This window comes from Equus asinus, chromosome 11 (assembly GCF_041296235.1).
Source record: "Equus asinus isolate D_3611 breed Donkey chromosome 11, EquAss-T2T_v2, whole genome shotgun sequence".
Classification (NCBI taxonomy): domain Eukaryota; kingdom Metazoa; phylum Chordata; class Mammalia; order Perissodactyla; family Equidae; genus Equus; species Equus asinus.
In genome coordinates, this window is record NC_091800.1 from 85109137 (window position 1) to 85126943 (window position 17807).

A 17807-nucleotide genomic window follows, 5' to 3' on the forward strand; every position below is an offset into this window, starting at 1 on the left:
TTTAAAGTTTCCCAAAGCTTTTTTAAAATGTCATTGCCTTAGTATATTAGGAGCATGTGTTTTATGTCAAAATTATTTAAAAGGATTTGATTTTTCTTACTGAATGTGAAGAGAAAATTCATTAATTCTAACCTCAGTCACCTTGTTTTTCCTCTCTCCCTCCCACCATCTAGTCACTAAGTTGAAAATTTCGTTTTCTAAATAGCTTTGAGGTGACAGATGGTCCTTTCCATCTTGTTACCACTAGTAGATGTCAGGCGTTTCATTTGTCTGTTTTGTTGTTTTAGTCTCTTCTTGTCTCTTTTCCAGTGACATCTTTCCCACTTCCAACCTTCCCTGTTTCCAGTTCATCCTTTAAACTATCACAGGAATGGTCTTCCTAAAACACAGATCTGATTACAGTCATGTGCTGCGTAACGACGTTTCGGTCAATGATAGATTGCATGTACGACAGTGATCCTGTAAGATTAGTACTGTGTGTAGTAGGCTCTACCATCCAGGTTTGCACAAGTGCACTCTGTGCTGTTTGTACAATGATGATGTCACCTAGTGATGCATTTCTCAGAGCACGTGCTCGTTGTTAAGCAACGCGTGACTGTATGTCACAGTATTGCTTGGTGATTTCCCATTACCTACACGATAAAATAAGGTGTATTAATAGACACCCAAGGTCCTTTATGATTTCCCTTCAGTCTGCGTCTGACCCTCCACTGCCATCGATATGTGTAACGTACTCCAGTCCTGCTACTTGTGGCACCTTAGATGTGTGATGATGATTGTTCAGACGCAGTGCCTGGAATGCTGACAGCTCCTGACTTATCCTTTCCCTGCAGATGTGTGATGATCGTTCAGACGCAGTGCCTGGAATGCTGACAGCTCCTGACTTATCCTTTCCCTGCAGATGTGTGATGATTGTTCAGACTCAGTGCCTGGAATGCTGACAGCTCCTGACTTATCCTTTCCCTGCAGATGTGTGATGATTGTTCAGACGCAGTGCCTGGAATGCTGACAGCTCCTGACTTATCCTTTCCCTGCAGATGTGTCCTTCAGCTGGCCGCACTTCTCATGCCCTTCTTCCTAGTTTATGAAAGAAACTATGTGCGGTGTTCATGTCTGCCCTGCTATAACCCCTTGAGGGCAGGTCCTTACTCCTTTTTGAATCCTTGGTGCCTGGTAAACAGATTGTTGATGAGTATGAAAGTTAAAAAGACTGGATTTTTTGCTCTGCAAGAGTAAAAGGAAAAACGATGAAAATAGCTTTCTTCATGCCATGCTTATAGTTTTCTTTTAGAGTGAAGATGTACATTATCTTGACCACTCTTTTAATAGACTAATTTCGTTCCAGTTGTATGAAGCATGTCGTTATCTTGCAGCTAGATGCCATGTAAGTATGCTCTAAGTTCATTTTTCTTTGGTAGAAGTTTAATTGTATGGATGCTGTGCATCCCTCGTGTGTGAGAATTCTAGTGATGGAGCTTGGCAGATTAGTAAAGTATTTCATGAGGAAATGTTCTTTTCTTCAGTATTGTTTGCTATAAGATATTGATTCTCCATTTAGTAGAAGCTGACGTGCATGAAGAAAATTCAACTTTAGACGTGTTAAATTTAAATAATGAGTGGGATTAATATTAACCTGTTAAAATCTATAGTATTTTTGTGTACATCTAGTGTTAGAAGTCATGGATAATAAATGGTATTTCTGTTTTCTGCATAGTATGCTGCAAAAGAGCATCAGCAGGCTCTTGATATTCTTGACATGGAGGAGCCAATCAACAAAAGACTATTTGAAAAATACTTAAAGGATGAAAGTGGCTTGAAAGACCCCTCCAGTGACTGGGAGATGTCACAGTCCTCAGTAAGTAATAAACAGGCGTCAGTAGCATCAGTAAAAACTACCCACATGACATGACAAACATAAATCCTCTTCTTTTACTTGCTTGAGTGTAACCATGTTAAAGCAGTTTGGTTGCCAACTTACTTATTGCCCACCAAAATCCAAAAAGATTCCAATACGTTTCTAAGCCATCACTTGGAAGCTCTAATTTTGTCCTCAGATGCTTGAATCTGAAATAGACTGACTTGAGGTCTTCCTTCTCATATCTGATGCCTTAAACTACTCCCCAGAGGTGGCGGCATCTTTCCCCTTCTTAGTGTGTTTCAACAGTGTTTTGTACCTACCCCCAAGAAACTGTGATTACTTGAGATTGTTTCTTTTTTTCCAGGGAGTGGTTTGGTCTTACTATTTATGTTATTTTGTGTATTTCAGTTTGTATAATTTATATCTGCATGAAATTGCAAATTCTTTGCTGGCAGAGATTAAATAATGTAACATAATAAATGATACCACAGTCAGATTACTAATCTGGGCTGTTATTCTTTTCTTTTGTTAACAGCTTTCTTGAGATATAATTCACATACCATGCAATTCATTCATTTAAAGTGTACAGGTCGATGGCTTTTAATGTATTCACGGAACTGTACACCCCTCATCACAATCAATTCTAGAATGTTTTTATTACTCCAGAAATAAACCCTGTGCCTGTTAGCTGTCAACCACTGATTCCTCTATTCCCCTGGTTATTCTTTATAACTTACTTAGGAAGGGACTTGGTTACCCTACTTTTCACCTCAAAAAGGTAGGAGTGCTACATTCTTAGGTGTTTTCTCTCTCCCTCTCTCTTTTTTTTCTTTTGAAGTGTTTGTGTATTAATTTATGTACTATGAAGCACATTCAGTTTTCTGCTAAGAAATGCATTTATGAGGGAGCTCGGTATTATTATTTTTGGATGTCTTATCCATTAACTTATGTCTAAGAAGTGTGTGATTTATTTGTAGTGCATTATTTTATGAAATGACTTTTTTTTTTTTTTTTTTTACAACTCGTAGGATATTGCATAGGTCTAAGGTTCTCTCACAATGTCCTCCAATATTTTTTAAATTTTGATTTTTATGATGACTCTTCATCCCTTTACCAATTTTAGCTGCTCATCTGTGGGTCATCTTTAAGCTCAGTGACGTGTTTCTTGAGGTTTAGAGTCTGGAAATAAATCAGATTTCTACATCGTCTTGCTAATAGTAGTCATGTGGCCGCTGTGAGAGCACCTTGCCATGGGCTCCTGTGCAGAAAGGGTCACCTCCAGTCCTTTCTGAGCCTGCACATTAGATAAGGAGAGGAAAGGGAGGCAAGAGAGGGCGAGTCCCTGTCCAGGGTCACTCGTAAGTGTCTGAGCTGGGGTGTGAACTCAGGTCCGTCTAGTCCCAGAGAGCCGTGCTTCTCACCGCTGTGCTATGGTGCTGCCAGTTTTCTGGTATTTACGAAGGTCCTCTCACTGAGATCTACCTGTCAAACTGTCTTAAGTTTGATGTAGTGTACGTATGCTCTGTGGCTGTCTCTGATCGTCGCCCTACTGGAGACAGAACAAGTAAAGAGCAGGGCAGCAGTGACACGCACACTGGTTCTGAAGATTTGCTGAGGCGAGGAGAGCCTAGGGAAGATAGATGAGAGAAGTTCTTTCATGTTTTTGTTAATTCATACCGTGTCTGACAGGATGGAACGGATTCTTTTAGATGTAAAAAGTCTCAGCCTTTGCATAATATATGATTTTTGATCAAAATTTAAATTTAGAAGTATCAACTGAGTATGTGATTCATCATATTTTTCCAACAGATAAAGAGTTCTATTTGTCTTTTACGAGGGAAAATCTATGATGCTCTGGATAACCGAACCCTAGCGACCTACAGCTATAAAGAAGCTTTGAAGCTCGATGTCTACTGTTTTGAAGCATTTGATCTTTTAACGTCACACCACATGTTGACAGCCCAAGAAGGTTTGGAAACTCAGGTGTTTTATGTTTAGCACAATTAATATTGTTTGGATTGTTTATTTCTCTGAAGTCTGTGGAATCAAGAGCAGGCTATCTGCAGGTTTAAACAGACCTGTTAACTTCCTTAATGTCTTCGTGTGTGAGGCACATTGCAAAGTACGCTATGTGCAGTGCCTCTTGGCGTCGGAGTCTTGAGGGACTGATGTGATGAGGCCATCTTTCTGAGAATTGATGTGAGGTAGCATAAACCAAGATTTCATATCTGATTCAGTGACTCTCGACCTGCCTACGCTTGTAATCCCTGAGGAGCTTTAAAAACATTGTGCAGGTCCCAACTCCAGACCAGTTGAATCAGCGTCTCTGGTGGTGGAGCTCTGGTGTCACATGGTTTAAAGCTCCCGGATGATCCTCAGGTACAACAAGGGCCAAGAACTCTTGACCTAGCTTGTCGGCAGTGATATGAGGTCGATAAGCGAGAGAAGCAGAGAGAAAATGGGGATGTTGTGTTAAAGGGCTTCAAATGCATTTTAGCCTAGTTCAGTGGTTCTCACCCAGGGTGATTTTGCCCCCCAGGGGACATTTTTGATTGTCGCTTGGGGATGGAGGGCGGGAGGTTCTACTAGCATCTAGTGGGCAGTGGCCCCACATCCTGCAAACGTCCTGCGGTGCGTAGGACAGGCAACAACAGGGCACTGTCCACACAGGTGTCACTGGTGCTGGGCTGGGAAGCTGGTCTGGTGGTTCTCCAGTCGGGGGGTAAACAGCGTCCCCTGCAGGCTCCCTGGCACAGTCCCCCGGTGGTTCCCATCACCGGGGTCTGGAACCACTGTCTTAGTTTTCTCTAGTACATTTTGATCTTGTTCCTTTCTGTTTTGAGTTTGATTTACTTAGACCAAGAAATATAGAAGAATGTTTTTTGCTGCTGATTTTTTTTCCTCCGTAAATATTGAGGACATTCTTTTTTTCTCAACATTTTTAAGAAAAAGAACTTCTTGAGTCACTACCTCTTAGCAAGCTCTGTACTGAGGAACAGGAATTGCTACGTTTTCTATTTGAGAACAAATTAAAGAAGGTAAGTAAAAATAGAAAGTATTCGCCTTATGTGAATATCTTATTTCTTTCATTAAGTTTGGCCTCTATTCTTTTACTAGTTAAATTTTCAAAAGTGAATTTTTATTAATTTAGCCCATTTGCAAGAATAGATTTAGATTATTTAAAATATGTGATATGATTCCTAAAACAGCTTCCAAAAACATATGTCTCCCTCCCAGGGACTCCTTTTACTAAGAGATTGAATTGTCAGATAAATGGAATGATGTTGCATGAAAATGAACATTTTTTTCTGATGCTTCCTGAACTTTGTAAAATACTTACTACTGTGGAATTCTGTGATAGAATTGAGAAGAGAATTGAACTTATTGAGAGGAGGACTGATGAGACTTGAAGTTGAAAGTTCCCAGAGGCTCACACATGTCCTTGTGTAAATCTTGAAACACTTGGGCCCATCGAGTTTGCCTTTTGCCGTGACGCTGCTCATTGAGTGTGTTTGCATTTGTCTGTTTCAGTATAATAAGCCTAGTGAAACTGTCATCCCTCAGTCTGCAGATGGTTTGCAGGAGAATCTGGATGTGGTCGTGTCTTTAGCTGAAAGGCATTATTATAACTGTGATTTTAAAATGTGCTACAAACTTACTTCTGTGTAAGTATATCCACTCACTTTTGAGTAGAAACAGAGTTCAGTCCATTTTACCTAAGAAATGCATTGAACATGCTTTCTGAGTAATCTCTAACTGATGGTAATTTAAGTTGTCTTTACCATTTGCAGAATACCAAAGGGAGTGCTATCTTAAAAAAGCAATTTATAGGTACAGATTTATGCACATTTATAGGTTTATTCCAGTAACTTGGGGATATACATGTCCCTCCTCACAGTCTTTGATAATTTCAAGTTTGGAAATACTATTCTGGCACATAATTTTATAAAATCCATTCTTTGTTAAAGTAGAGACTAATAAAACCCTATAGATACTGGGTGCTCAGTCAAGCTCACCAACTAGCCAAGCCGTTTCCTCCCACACTAGTTTCCCAGTGTACATAGTTCCAGCTTGTCCATTAGCCAAATTATGTAACTGTTTTTAACGTATCTTTGAGGTTGCTTAAAATCCTTAAATTCACAGAGATTTTTTTTTTTAAATAGAAGATTAGGATTTAGTTCTTTTTTTTTCTCTCTTTTTTTTTTTTTGAGGAAGATTAGCCCTGAGCTAACTATTGCCAGTCCTCCTCCTTTTACTGAGGAAGCCTGGCCCTGAGCTAACATCCGTACCTGTGCCTATCTTCCTCTACTTATATGTGGGAGGCCTACCACAGCATGGCGTGCCAAGCGGTACCATGTCCGCACCTGGGATCCAAACTGGTGAACCCCGGGCCGCTGAGAAGCGGAACATGTGAACTTAACCGCTGCGCCAGTGGGCCGGCCCCTTATTCACAAAAATTTTAATTGACAAATACTTGTGGTCTGTTTAATATTTTATATTGTTTTTGATGTTTCTAAATAATTAGACTCCCTGTTTGATGTGTTACAGTTCTACTGATTTAAAGTAAATGTATGTGATCATTTTTATTCCTTCTAAATAAACCAGAATTTTCCCTTTCATTTGAACCTAATCATTGCCTTAACTGAACCAACCTGAAGATAATGGAGTTAAAAAAGTATTATAACCCACAGTCTTGTACATCGTGTTGTAATGACTTTAAACGTAGCTAATTAGGATGAGCGCTGTTACATACTGTGTCTGGGGTAGTAATGTGTTGCTTTAACTTTCAGAGTAATGGAAAAAGATCCTTTCCATGCAAATTGTTTACCTGTACATATAGGGACACTTGTGGAGCTGAATAAAGCAAATGGTAAGAATTTTTTTAAATTAAAATAATAATTTTTAAGACAAAAAAATCTTCTGTAACCCTTGAAATTTTGTCTCATGAGTCCTGGATAGTTGAGATTGCAGGTAACAGCATGATGGAGTTCTATAATAGTAACAGCTAGGGGAAGAGATGCTTTTCAAAGTGACCAACAGTTATTCTGTTATCCCAACAGAACACTCTACTTCTTGTTTTCCGTTTTTTAAAGATCGGCCCTGAGCTCACATCTGTTGCCAATCTTCCTCTTTTTTTTTTCTTCTCCCCAAAGCCCCCCAGTACATAGTTGTACATTCTAGTTGTAGGTCCTTCTAGTTCTTCCGTGTGGGACGCCACCTCAGCATGGCCTGACGAGGGGTGCTGGGTCCACACACAGGATCTGAACCGGCGAAACCCTGGGCTGCTGAAGCGGAGCACACGAACTCAACCACTCAGCTAAGGGGCCGGCCCCAGAGCACTCTACTTCTTTCTCCCTTTTCCTTTTCTCAAGTATAATTTGTGGTTTTGATATGTTAGCTTTAGAGTGTTGGGTGGCAGGTTTGCCTTTTTTGTGTGTTTGTAAAATTCTCAAGAAAACTGATAAGGCAAGAGTCAGTGACTGTTTAGAAATTGGAAGGGGGCAAAGTTTTGGCTCGTGTTTTCCATATTTTAACATCTCAGAAACGTTACGTGTGTTTGGACTGTATTCGCCCTTAAATCTTTTAAACAACAGTGAGCTCTGTCGAGAGGAGAACATCCAACTGCACCTCCTGCTCAGCGTATGGTCTGTGGACCAGCAGCCTTGCGCCTCCTGGAAGCTTGTCGTGTGCAGTGCGTACTTGCTGGCTGCCTGGTCTCAGGAATCCGAGTCTGCACCCAGGAGTCGTCATCCTGACGTGCTAGGACTTACACGTTGCTCAAGAGGAAATCATCTTGCTGATTTGATAAACTTAGGTGTTTGCTCAACCGTATCGGTTGTGGTTAAGATTGTCCATAACAGGCCCATCGAGCAAGCGGCATGGGTTTGTAAGATAGATGAAGCTCTTTGACATAACCTCTTAAGCACGTCAAGTGCTTTATCATGTGCCGTTTGTCCAGTCTTCCAGTCACTCAGCGGGCACTCAGTGCCCACTTATGGATCTGGCACAGGGTTAGGAGTTGGGGGGATTGGGTTTGAATGAAGCAGCTGTGGTATCTGCCCCGTGGAATTTCTGTATTTCATTAGGTAAATGGATTTTGTATCTAGAAAGAAAGAAAAGTATGAAATTGTTGCTGTGAAAACACAATTTATATGATTGTGAAGAGTTGTAACTGGAGGGAAGTCGTATCTTCAAATTGATTTGATATGAGTAATTTTATTCTTTTTTTCTTTTTCCCTAATGTAGAACTTTTCTATCTCTCTCATAAATTGGTGGATTTATATCCTAGTAATCCTGTAAGTAAATATAATCCTTTTTATCTTACACAAATAAAATACTTAGCTAGTGTATTTGAGTCCAAGCAAATCGTGTTTTATTTTAAGGTGTTGGAGCAGAATCTCCTGGTGCTTGTGATAATTAGAAGCAGCATTAACTTTTTCATTCTATGAAGGTATTTTTTTGGTATACCAAAACAACTTGAAACAAAAATCTTTATTCTTTTCTGATTATAGAAATTATATATGCTTATTATTTAAAAATGCTTATAAAAGAAGAGAAAAATAAAGAATTGAAAGTGCAAGTTGCCCTCCCACCTCTCATAAGGAAAGCTGATAGCTGCTTGGTAGCTTTCTCACATCTCTAAGACGACTTACTGAATTTTGCGCTGATTGAATCTTTGAATCTTCCAAGCTACCATGAATCAGAATTAAGACCTAGAAATTGAAAATGGAATCAGGAACTGTGTCCTTAAAGACAAAAGTCTGGAATCAGGGTCTAAGTCTCAGACAAAAATCTGCTTACTAGACCAGTGTGAAAATAATTTATAAAGAGGCAAAACCAGCGCAAGAGAGATCAGCTGACGAGGTGGAACCTGGTGGAACCAGGGTTGAGCCAGGGGCCCAGTGCAGGTGGGAGGCCAGACCGAGGCTGGCTTTTGAACCAGCAGGTGTTCAGGAGCCTCCCCTTGAGTCAGCAGGTGCAGGGGGTGATGGAGGGCACCCTGGGAGGAGCTGTGGGGACTGTCCTCTTTCATCCAGGACCCTTAAGAGACAGGCTGTGCCCGAGAAGTTTCTAATGTGAGCTAGAATACACAGAATATGTGATGGGACTTCTAGTCCCCCTCTGGCTTAATTTGTTAGAGATTTCTAATTCCAGTTGACTTCTTTGGTCATGGTGAATTTTGAACTTTGTAGGTATCTTGGTTTGCAGTGGGATGCTATTATCTCATGGTTGGTCATAAAAATGAACATGCCAGAAGATATCTCAGGTATGAATTATCGTCTTCCTCTCTCTGTAGTGAATCTGTAGGAGGTGACTTCCTGCTTCTGCTTTAATGCAGTAACAAGTGGTTGAAAGTACTCTGAAAGCAGTGTGAAAGAGTAGACACCATCTGCAGATTCAGTTCAGTTCCGTCAGTTGTGTGCCTTGCTCTTTATAAGATGTCATGAGGGGAGATGAAAGTTATCAGTGGTGTAGATAGACCTTGTTCCCAGGGAACTTATAATGTATTTAAATTTTTATTGTAAAGGAGAATAAATATGAACAATAGAGAATAATGTACTTTGAAAGGTTCTGTTTTTCATTTACAGAGATGCTACTAACCTTTTACTTTTAGGACTTCTTATGTTAATAGTGTGAAATTAAGTGAAATTTTACATGGGTTAGGTACCAAATGTGACTGTAAAGCAGAATTCTTGGGACAGTGACCTGGTTTATATTAAGGATCTGCTGTGGTTTGAGCTTAAGGAGCTCCATGCAGCCAAAGCAAGTTACTTAACCAGTTTTACTCAATTATTCAAGTATAGAAAAATGTCTAGTATACGGAGAATTAATTACTGAAGGTTTAAAATATAATCATGATTTTGACTTCCTCCATGTGAACAAAATAGAAAATAGTTCTAAGGGAAAGCACATAAAGTTTGGACACAGACTTGAATTCTAATCCATGTTCTGCCACTTCCTAGCTCTAATCCTTGGGAAAGTTTATCTCTGACCCTCTTTTTTTCCTTCTCTAAAATGGGAATGATGTGATACTTGTATCCCAGGATTGCTAGGAAAATTGATCAGATGACACGAAAGGATCTTGCACTCGGAAGAAAATAGGGCGTGCTCTCTGGTTAGTTGAGTATTAAGCATTTTAGAAAAACTTGTGTGCTTTTTCCTGGAGTGGGAAGATGATTTGTGTTGTAATAGCTCCTCTGAGTTGTGCTTCTTTGATTTAGTGTGCTTATACAGTGATGGACTCTACCTGAAACAGGGACTATTGGGGTAAAAAAAACTTAGAAAATAAAATGCTAGGAAGTGGGAATCTCACCATTTGTATTTTCCATGTTTTGTGATATGTTCTCTTTATTCCTTGTTGGGGTCACCACTGTGTCCACTGATTTAAGACTGTTGGTGACAGTGTAGCCCAGTCCCTGGAGCCAGGGTGAACCATCCGTAGGACACCACTTAATCTCTCCAGCCTCAGTGTACTTATCTCTAGAATATAAGTAATATTTTATCGTGGGAGTTAACTAGGGTTAGGTGATATGTGTAAGGATCTAACGTGTGCCTGGCACACAACGGTCCCTCATTAAGCGGCGGCTGCTACCACCCTTTACTAGGTTGTAAATTGAGGCTCCTGGATTAAGTAACATTCGTAAATTCTATACACAATGCTACTTGGTTCGACTATGGTACGTAACAAGTTGTGGAACTCCTAAAATTTCTTAAAATTTTGCTTGTGCTGCTAAACATTCTTTTATTTCAAGTGAATTAGCACAAATGTTACATTAGTATTTAATATGTTGACAGCTCATGTATTTACTTAAGTCTAATGTTCTTGAAGCCATCAGCTTACATAAAATTTACTTAACAACTTAATAAATATTATATTACTTGAATGAAATCTTCTGTTTTAGCAAAGCTACGACTCTTGAGAAGACCTATGGGCCCGCGTGGATCGCGTATGGGCACTCGTTCGCGGTGGAGAGCGAGCACGACCAGGCAATGGCTGCGTACTTCACAGCGGCACAGCTGATGAAAGGGTGCGGTGGAGCGGATGGCGTCAGCTCCATGGAGGGCTGTTTGTGCCAACAAAATGGAATTTCTCTTATTACTGTCACCGCCCTTCGGTTGCTAAACAAAAATATCTTACTTGCACCTTGTTAGTAGCTTGTGGTAGTGAAATAACTATGGAAGTTAAGGGGGAAAGAAGCTGGTGCAGTGATTTCCCAGCACTTGATCATACCCAGCCCAGAAGGGCACAAGGAATCAGGCCAGGAACAGATGAGGATGGAAGTTGTGTTTCACGTGCTTGTGCAAGACTGAAAGTATTCTTGAGCAAAATTATTTATAGTGTGTTTATGTCCAAAAGGTATTTGATGTGGCTTAGTGGTAGTGCAGGACTGTATTTGCCAGTGTTCTAGATTTATATCAATAGTGAATGTATTGATATTAACTGATGGAAGTGGAGTATGTTACTTTGGGGAATGGAGTGTTGTTGCCAATCCTGTGACTCTTTGGGCTTGCTGTTGCTTACGCCTTGCAGTGTTCTTCGTTGGGCCGCCTCCCCCTCTGGAGAGATAGGGGGAGTGCGATAGTTCAGAGGCTGATCTGGAGACAGACTGCCTGATGATCTTGGCAAATTATGTGCCCTCTTGAAAAATAGGAATAACAGTACTCCTGGGCTTATTGTGAGGAGTCATTGAGATAAAAACAATTAAAGGCTTTGAACAGTATCTGACAGAAAACACTTAATAAAAGTCAGCACCTTAATATGTCTGCTTGTGGTATTCAGGAGTGAGATTGATTTATCTGTATTCAGTTTCGTCTCGCTGGTTTGATTGACCTTTTCAGACTCTGAGAGTCATTTTGCAACCCGTTGTGCATTTGAAGTATTCATGATCCCCAGCTTTTTTAGTTATATTAAGTTTGGTATGTGTGACTTTTGTATCTGCCTAGTCATCCACAAAAATGTTGTAAAGGTCCTAGCTCCTTGTGTTATTAGTCATCTCAGCTGCCATAACAAAACACCATAGACTAGGTGATTAAACAGCAGAAGTTCATTTCCTCCTGGCTCTGGGGGCTGGGAAGTCTCACGTCAAGGTGCTGGCCATTTGGTTCCTGGTGAGAGCCTTTCCTGATGTGCAGACGGCAGCCTCCCCGTGTCCTCATGTGGCGGAGCGAGCGCTGGTCTTCTCCCAGAAGGGCCCCAGCCAGGTGATTGCTTTCAGCCTTCATCATTTCCTCACAGGCCCTCTCCAAAAACGGCCACAGGGGGTTGGGGCTTAACATGAATCTGGGGGCACACATGTTCGGTCGATAACACTACATGTTACTGGCAATGATCCTCCAGGTTAAAATTGTTTAACCAGTTACTGATCCACCTGAACGGCCTCATACCTGTCTAGGTTGCTCCATCGTGTTCACCCACGTGTGTGAGGCAGCTTCTGAAGCTTGGCTCCAGTGTCTGCATGTACCCCAAGTCTATCAGTCTGAGAAGTTGGCAAAAAGAATCTCGATAACTTACTGTGAGGTGTTTCTTGGGAGCACATACTAGGGTCTGCTAATTTTTTTGTGCTCTTCTGGGTCCTCACAAACCCAGATAGTTATTACTAGTTATTAGTTAGTTCCCAGCTAAGCATCACAACCAATGATAATTAATGATGTGATTAATACCTTCGTTTCCTAATCTAACAAACTTTATCTCATTTTCAATTCATCAAGGTAAGGTAAGCATTATTTTTCTCTCAATTTCACTTTCCCATCAGAACAGCTTTGCCTTCTCTTGACGTGCCGTGTGTTTGGGTAAATGTTTGAAATTACATAACGATTTCAGAATTTCCTTTATGATTTCTTCTTTGAGTCGGTTATTTAAGAGTGTGTTATTTAATTTCCAAATGTTTGTGAATTTCCCACATTTCCTTCTGTTACGATTTCTAATTAATTCCGTTGTGGTTGGAGAACATGCTTTGTGTGATTTCAGTCCTTTTAAATTTGCTGAGGCCTGTTTTATGACCTGACATGATCTGTCCTAGAGGCTGTTTCAGGGGCGCTTGAGAGTGCTGCTCTTGTTGGGTGCAGTGTTCTGTACCTGTCCCTTAGTCCAGTTCGGTTAGGGTGTTGTTCATATCTTCTGTTTCCTTGTTGGTCTTTTGCCTAGTTATTCTGTTCATTATTGCAAGTGGAGTATTAAAGTCTCTAGCTATTCTAGTTGAATGGTCTATTTGTCTCTCCAATTCTGGCAGGTTTTGCTCATGTGTTGAGTCTCCGTTGTTAGGGCTTGATGGCTCGATTATTTTATCCTTATCACATGTCCTTCGTGGTCTCTGGTAACAGATTTTGTCTTGAGTCGGTTTTGTCTGATGGTAGTATAGTCATGCCAGCTCCTTTGTTACTGTCTGCACGGTGTGTCTGCCGTCCTTTTACTTTCAACTTGTTCGTGTCTTTAAATCTGAAGTATATCTCTTGTAGACAACATATAGTTGGATCGTGGTTTTATTACCCTTTCTGCCAATTTCTTCCCTTTTGACGGAGTTTTATCCATTTATGTGTAATGTAAATACAGATACAGTAGGATTTATTTTAGCCATTTTGCTCTGTTTTTTAATATGTCTCAAGTGTTTTTTGTTCTTCTATTCCTTGTTACTGCCTTCTTTTGCATGAGGTATTTTGTAATGTACTGTTTTAATTTCCTGGTTTTTCCTACAGTATTTTTCTCATGGTGTGTGGAGTTTCCCTTCCCCTGGGCACATTGCCCTTCCAGCCCCTGATGTGCTCACCAGCCTGAAAACTCTCCAGATCTTGTTGTTCAGGAGCTTTTGTGGAGCTCAATCTCCAGCCCTCCACTTCCCAGGAGGGCAGTGATGAGACGGAGAGTCCCAGCCCTCTGGTCACTAGGTCTTTCTGGTGACCAGCCCCATCCTGACCAGCCCCAACTGAGGCCCTAAGTTACTTCCGTGAGCATAAATGCAGGTGTGATCAAAGGGGGCTCATTATAAGTAACAAAAAGATGCTCCTGTCACTCAGGAAACCGCACAGGCTGCAGGACAACCCAGGATGAAGACCAAATAGATTTCTTTCTTTACCACACCAACTTAATTTGATAGTATACAAAAAATGTACTCTACCCTGGCTCTGTTCTCCCACCTCCTTTGTGCTAGTTTTGTCATGCAGATTACGTTTTATACATGGTAAGCTCATCAACAGATTTATGATTTATTGCGTCAGTTGTCTTTTAAATCAGAGGAAAAGAGTTGCAAACAAAGATATACTGTCTTATATTTACGTGTGTGGTTACTTTTACTAAACTCTTTACTTTTTGTGTGGATTTGAGTTACTGTCTAGTGCCTTTCATTTCAGCCTGAGGGACTCCCTTTAGAAGTTCTTGTTGGCAGGTCGGCTAGCTGCGAATTCTCTGTTATACACTGTTATAATTGTTACTGCATGTAATTTTGTTTTTCAAAGAAGCTTTGAGGAGAGCCAGTATAATTTATAGCATTTATTGTATTAGCCTTCTCATTTGCCATTTCTGGTTCTCTTCATTTGTTCCTGTGGATTTAAGGTACTATCTGGTGTCTTCCTTCCTATGCTACAGCTTTGCCCTCACCCATCCTGTGCTGTTATTGGTAAGCATTGCACTTCTGTATATGACAGGCCCAGGAATACAGTTATATGCATACTGTTTCATACAGTTGCTTTTTATGTCCGTTAGAGAAGAATAAGTATACGTTTGTGCCTTCTTTTATAATTACATAATCACCTTTACTGGTATTCTTTATTTTTTCTTGTGCATTTGACTTACTGTCTCGAGTCATTTCCTTTCAGCCTGAAGCTCCTTTAGTATTTCTTATAAGGCAAGCCTGCACCAACATTTCTTAGTTTTCATTTCCCTGGGAAAGTCTTAATTTCACCTTCATTTTCAAAGAATAGTTTGCTGGATATAAAATTCTTGGTTGGTGTTCTTTTCTTTCAGCACTGTGAGTGTCATCCATCTACCTTCTTGGCCTCCAGGTGTTTGGTTAGAAGTTGGGTGTGTATCTTATTGGGGATCTCTTGTACGTTATTAGTTGTATTTTCTTACTTAAAGATTCTCTTTTTTTGTTTTTCACTGGTTGGACTATGGCTTGTCTAGATGTGGATCTCTTGAAGTTTAGCCTCAGGTTTTTTGAGCTTTGGGATGTTTTTGGCCAGCATGTTCTTTTGTTTCAAATGTCCCTTCTGCCCCCTACTTGCTCCCTCTGCCTTCTGGGCTCTCCTTACGAGTATGCTGGAGTGCTTGGTGTGTCCACAGGTCTTTCAGGCTCTGTTTGCTTTTCTTCGTTCTTTTTTCTCTTACTTCTGCAGACTGAATAATCTCAGTTGACCCGTCTTCAAGTTCACTGATGTTTCTGCCTGTTCAAACTGCTGTTGAACCTTTCTAGTGAATTTTTTATTATTTTGCTTTTTGACTCCAGACCTTCTGTTTGGTTCTTTGTTACAATTTTTATGTCTTTGTTGTTGTTCTGTTTGGTTAGACATTGTTCTCATACTTTGGTTTTGTGGACATGATTCCCTTTAGTTGGTTGAATATTTAACGTGTTTGTCTGGTAAGTCCAGCTTTGGGTCTTCGTCCGGGATAGTTTCTGTAGACTGCTTTCCTCCCGTCTCTCTTGCCATACTTTCCCGTTTCTTTACATGTCTCTTTATTTTTTGATACTGGACATTTAAAGTAATATAATGTGGGATTTCTGGAAATCAGATTTACCCAATCCCACCTCAGGGTTTGCTGTTGTTGCTGTTTGTTATGACTTTGCTGGACTAATTGTGTACTGTCTCTGTCCTTTGTCATCTGAGGCCACTGAGGCCTCTGCTCAGTTGGCTTAGTGGTTTCCTTTTATGTCTCAAACCAGTAAGTCTTCCCCTCTTTTTGGAAGGACCGTGCACCTCTAGTAGGGCCTGCCTTTGGTGGGAGGGACCCTACACCTCTAGTGGTGCCTGCCTTCAGGTTCCTGTAGTTGACAGCTGTGTTAGTCTTCACTTCCTGCTTGTTCTGGGCCTCAGGTCAGCCAGGGGTGAGAGATTAGGGCCTTCTCTGGTCTTTCCTGTGCATGCACACAGCTCTGTACATGTGCGCGGCCTTCTGGATCCCCAGGAATTTGGGAGCTCTTCAAAGCCCCCTGTGGACATCTTATCACCCAGATTTCCTTTTAAGTCTTTGGCCAGCCTCTTGTTTGCCTGGACTGGTATAGCTGCCTCAGGTTAATGTTAAATAGTTACTGCTGATTGTTTTCAATGAATGCCCTGGGGATAGATCTTTTCTCACCCGGTGGTCTCAGTCAGGTCAAATAAAGACAGGCTGTGAGTGGGACTTTTCCAGAGAGCTGCCAGATGGGTCAAATAGTGACAGTTCTCTTTGGGGTGTTTCAGGAGCTCCAGACTCATTCTATTGTCTCCAGTGGCTGCTAGGCTGCTGGTTTTCTAGGCTACTGTGGAACTGGGAAAAGGGAGATGGGAATAGGACAAGTTAAAACATCACAAAGTTTGCGGTTCTTACTGAGACTTGGCTGTTTTCTAGAGTAAACACTCCTCAGATTGTTGTAAGCCTTTGGTTAACTTCCAAAATTCTGAAAGTTTATTTTGACAACTTTTGGCAGTGTTCTTGTTGCTCTTATGGAGGAGTAGATTTTTGGAGGTCCTTACCTTGCCATGTCAGAAGTTCTTCCTCCAGGTAAATACGTGTAGAGGGTTCTTCATGGCCCTTCTGTAGATGGTAGACTCTTAACTTGAGTCGTGATCTACATTAGAACCAATGCGCATACCAACAGTCAGTATTTATTGATGTTCTCAGATCCATCCTTCTTCAGTACTTGCTCTGTGCCTAGAACTCTTTATAGGTATGAAAATAGAATATGCATGACATAGTTCAGAAGTCTTTGGTGTAGAACTGATAATAACTGATACACTGGGAGTCCACACAGGGATTGCCATTTGGGTTAGAAAGTCAGAAGCAGCTGTGTAAAGGGAAGTGGGATTTGAACACAGTCATGATGCATTAATGTGCTGAGCTGATAAAGGAGAAGGAGAAAGACAGTCTAGGCTGGGGCTAGAGGAGGGCAGGCAGCAGAGACACGCCCTTCTGCTTCAGAGGGTTTTGTGTTTGTTTTTCTGCTGTAGAATAATGAAAAATAAAAGTGACTAGGTTGCTGATAGATTCTAGAAGTGGCAGCTGATTAGTCTAAAAATCATTAGACGTTCACTAAATGAAGTGTTAGGGAAAAAGTAAACACTCTGTTTTTGGCTATGTTTGAATTATTTTGCAGACAAGATTTGAAGTTGATAAACTTTATAATTCAGCAGGAATTAATTTTTCGTGTTGAATATATGAAATTTTCCAATATTTTTAGGTGCCATTTGCCAATGCTCTATATCGGATTAGAATACGGATTGACCAATAACTCAAAATTGGCTGAAAGATTCTTTGGCCAAGCTCTAAGTGTTGCACCAGAAGACCCTTTTGTTATGCACGAGGTTGGAGTGGTTGCGTTTCAAAATGGAGAGTAAGTACCGCGAGGCAACACCCATTCAATGTCCTTTTTGTAAACAGAGTGAAACCTCAGTCGCTAGAGCATAACATGTCCGAGTGACTCTCCAGGTGATTTTTATTTTTAAACGTGTACATTTTAGGAGAAGGAGGTGGACATTTAAGAAATAAAACGGAAAGTGTTATATTGGATTTCTTTAAAAATGCCGAACCCAGATGCTGGTCCCCTCAGATCTGGGCTTCCACAGGCTCTTAGTTCCAAGACTGGGCATTGCTGCCAGCTCTGCCAAGTCACTGAGCCCCTCAGGAGGCACTTCAGAATCCTTAGTCATCTCCTTGTTGATTAGGAGTTGGATTCATACAGTTGAGAGGGATTTTCCACAATTTTGAAACAAAAATGTTTTCTGTTTAGTTGCCAGTTAATCCAAAAATTAAAATAATTAA

The 17807-nt window shown here is 40.7% G+C and overlaps 1 protein-coding gene across 3 annotated transcripts in view; it reads left to right on the plus strand.

Annotated features, from left to right (window-relative positions):
- The window catches only part of CDC16 (cell division cycle 16), a 29508-nt gene that overhangs the window by 1879 nt on the left and 9822 nt on the right, over window positions 1–17807 (plus strand). For 2 of the 3 annotated variants that reach the window (XM_014867928.3, XM_044779631.2), the window contains 10 exons: window positions 1346–1384; window positions 1715–1855; window positions 3668–3827; window positions 4805–4896; window positions 5390–5523; window positions 6649–6728; window positions 8105–8154; window positions 9052–9125; window positions 10762–10887; window positions 17227–17379. In XM_014867928.3, coding sequence (XP_014723414.1) covers window positions 1346–1384; window positions 1715–1855; window positions 3668–3827; window positions 4805–4896; window positions 5390–5523; window positions 6649–6728; window positions 8105–8154; window positions 9052–9125; window positions 10762–10887; window positions 17227–17379 — 1049 coding nt within the window. Of the gene's footprint in view, window positions 1–1280; window positions 1385–1714; window positions 1856–3667; window positions 3828–4804; window positions 4897–5389; window positions 5524–6648; window positions 6729–8104; window positions 8155–9051; window positions 9126–10761; window positions 10888–17226; window positions 17380–17807 lie in introns of all 3 variants that reach the window. The other variant, XM_044779632.2, reaches the window with a different exon arrangement.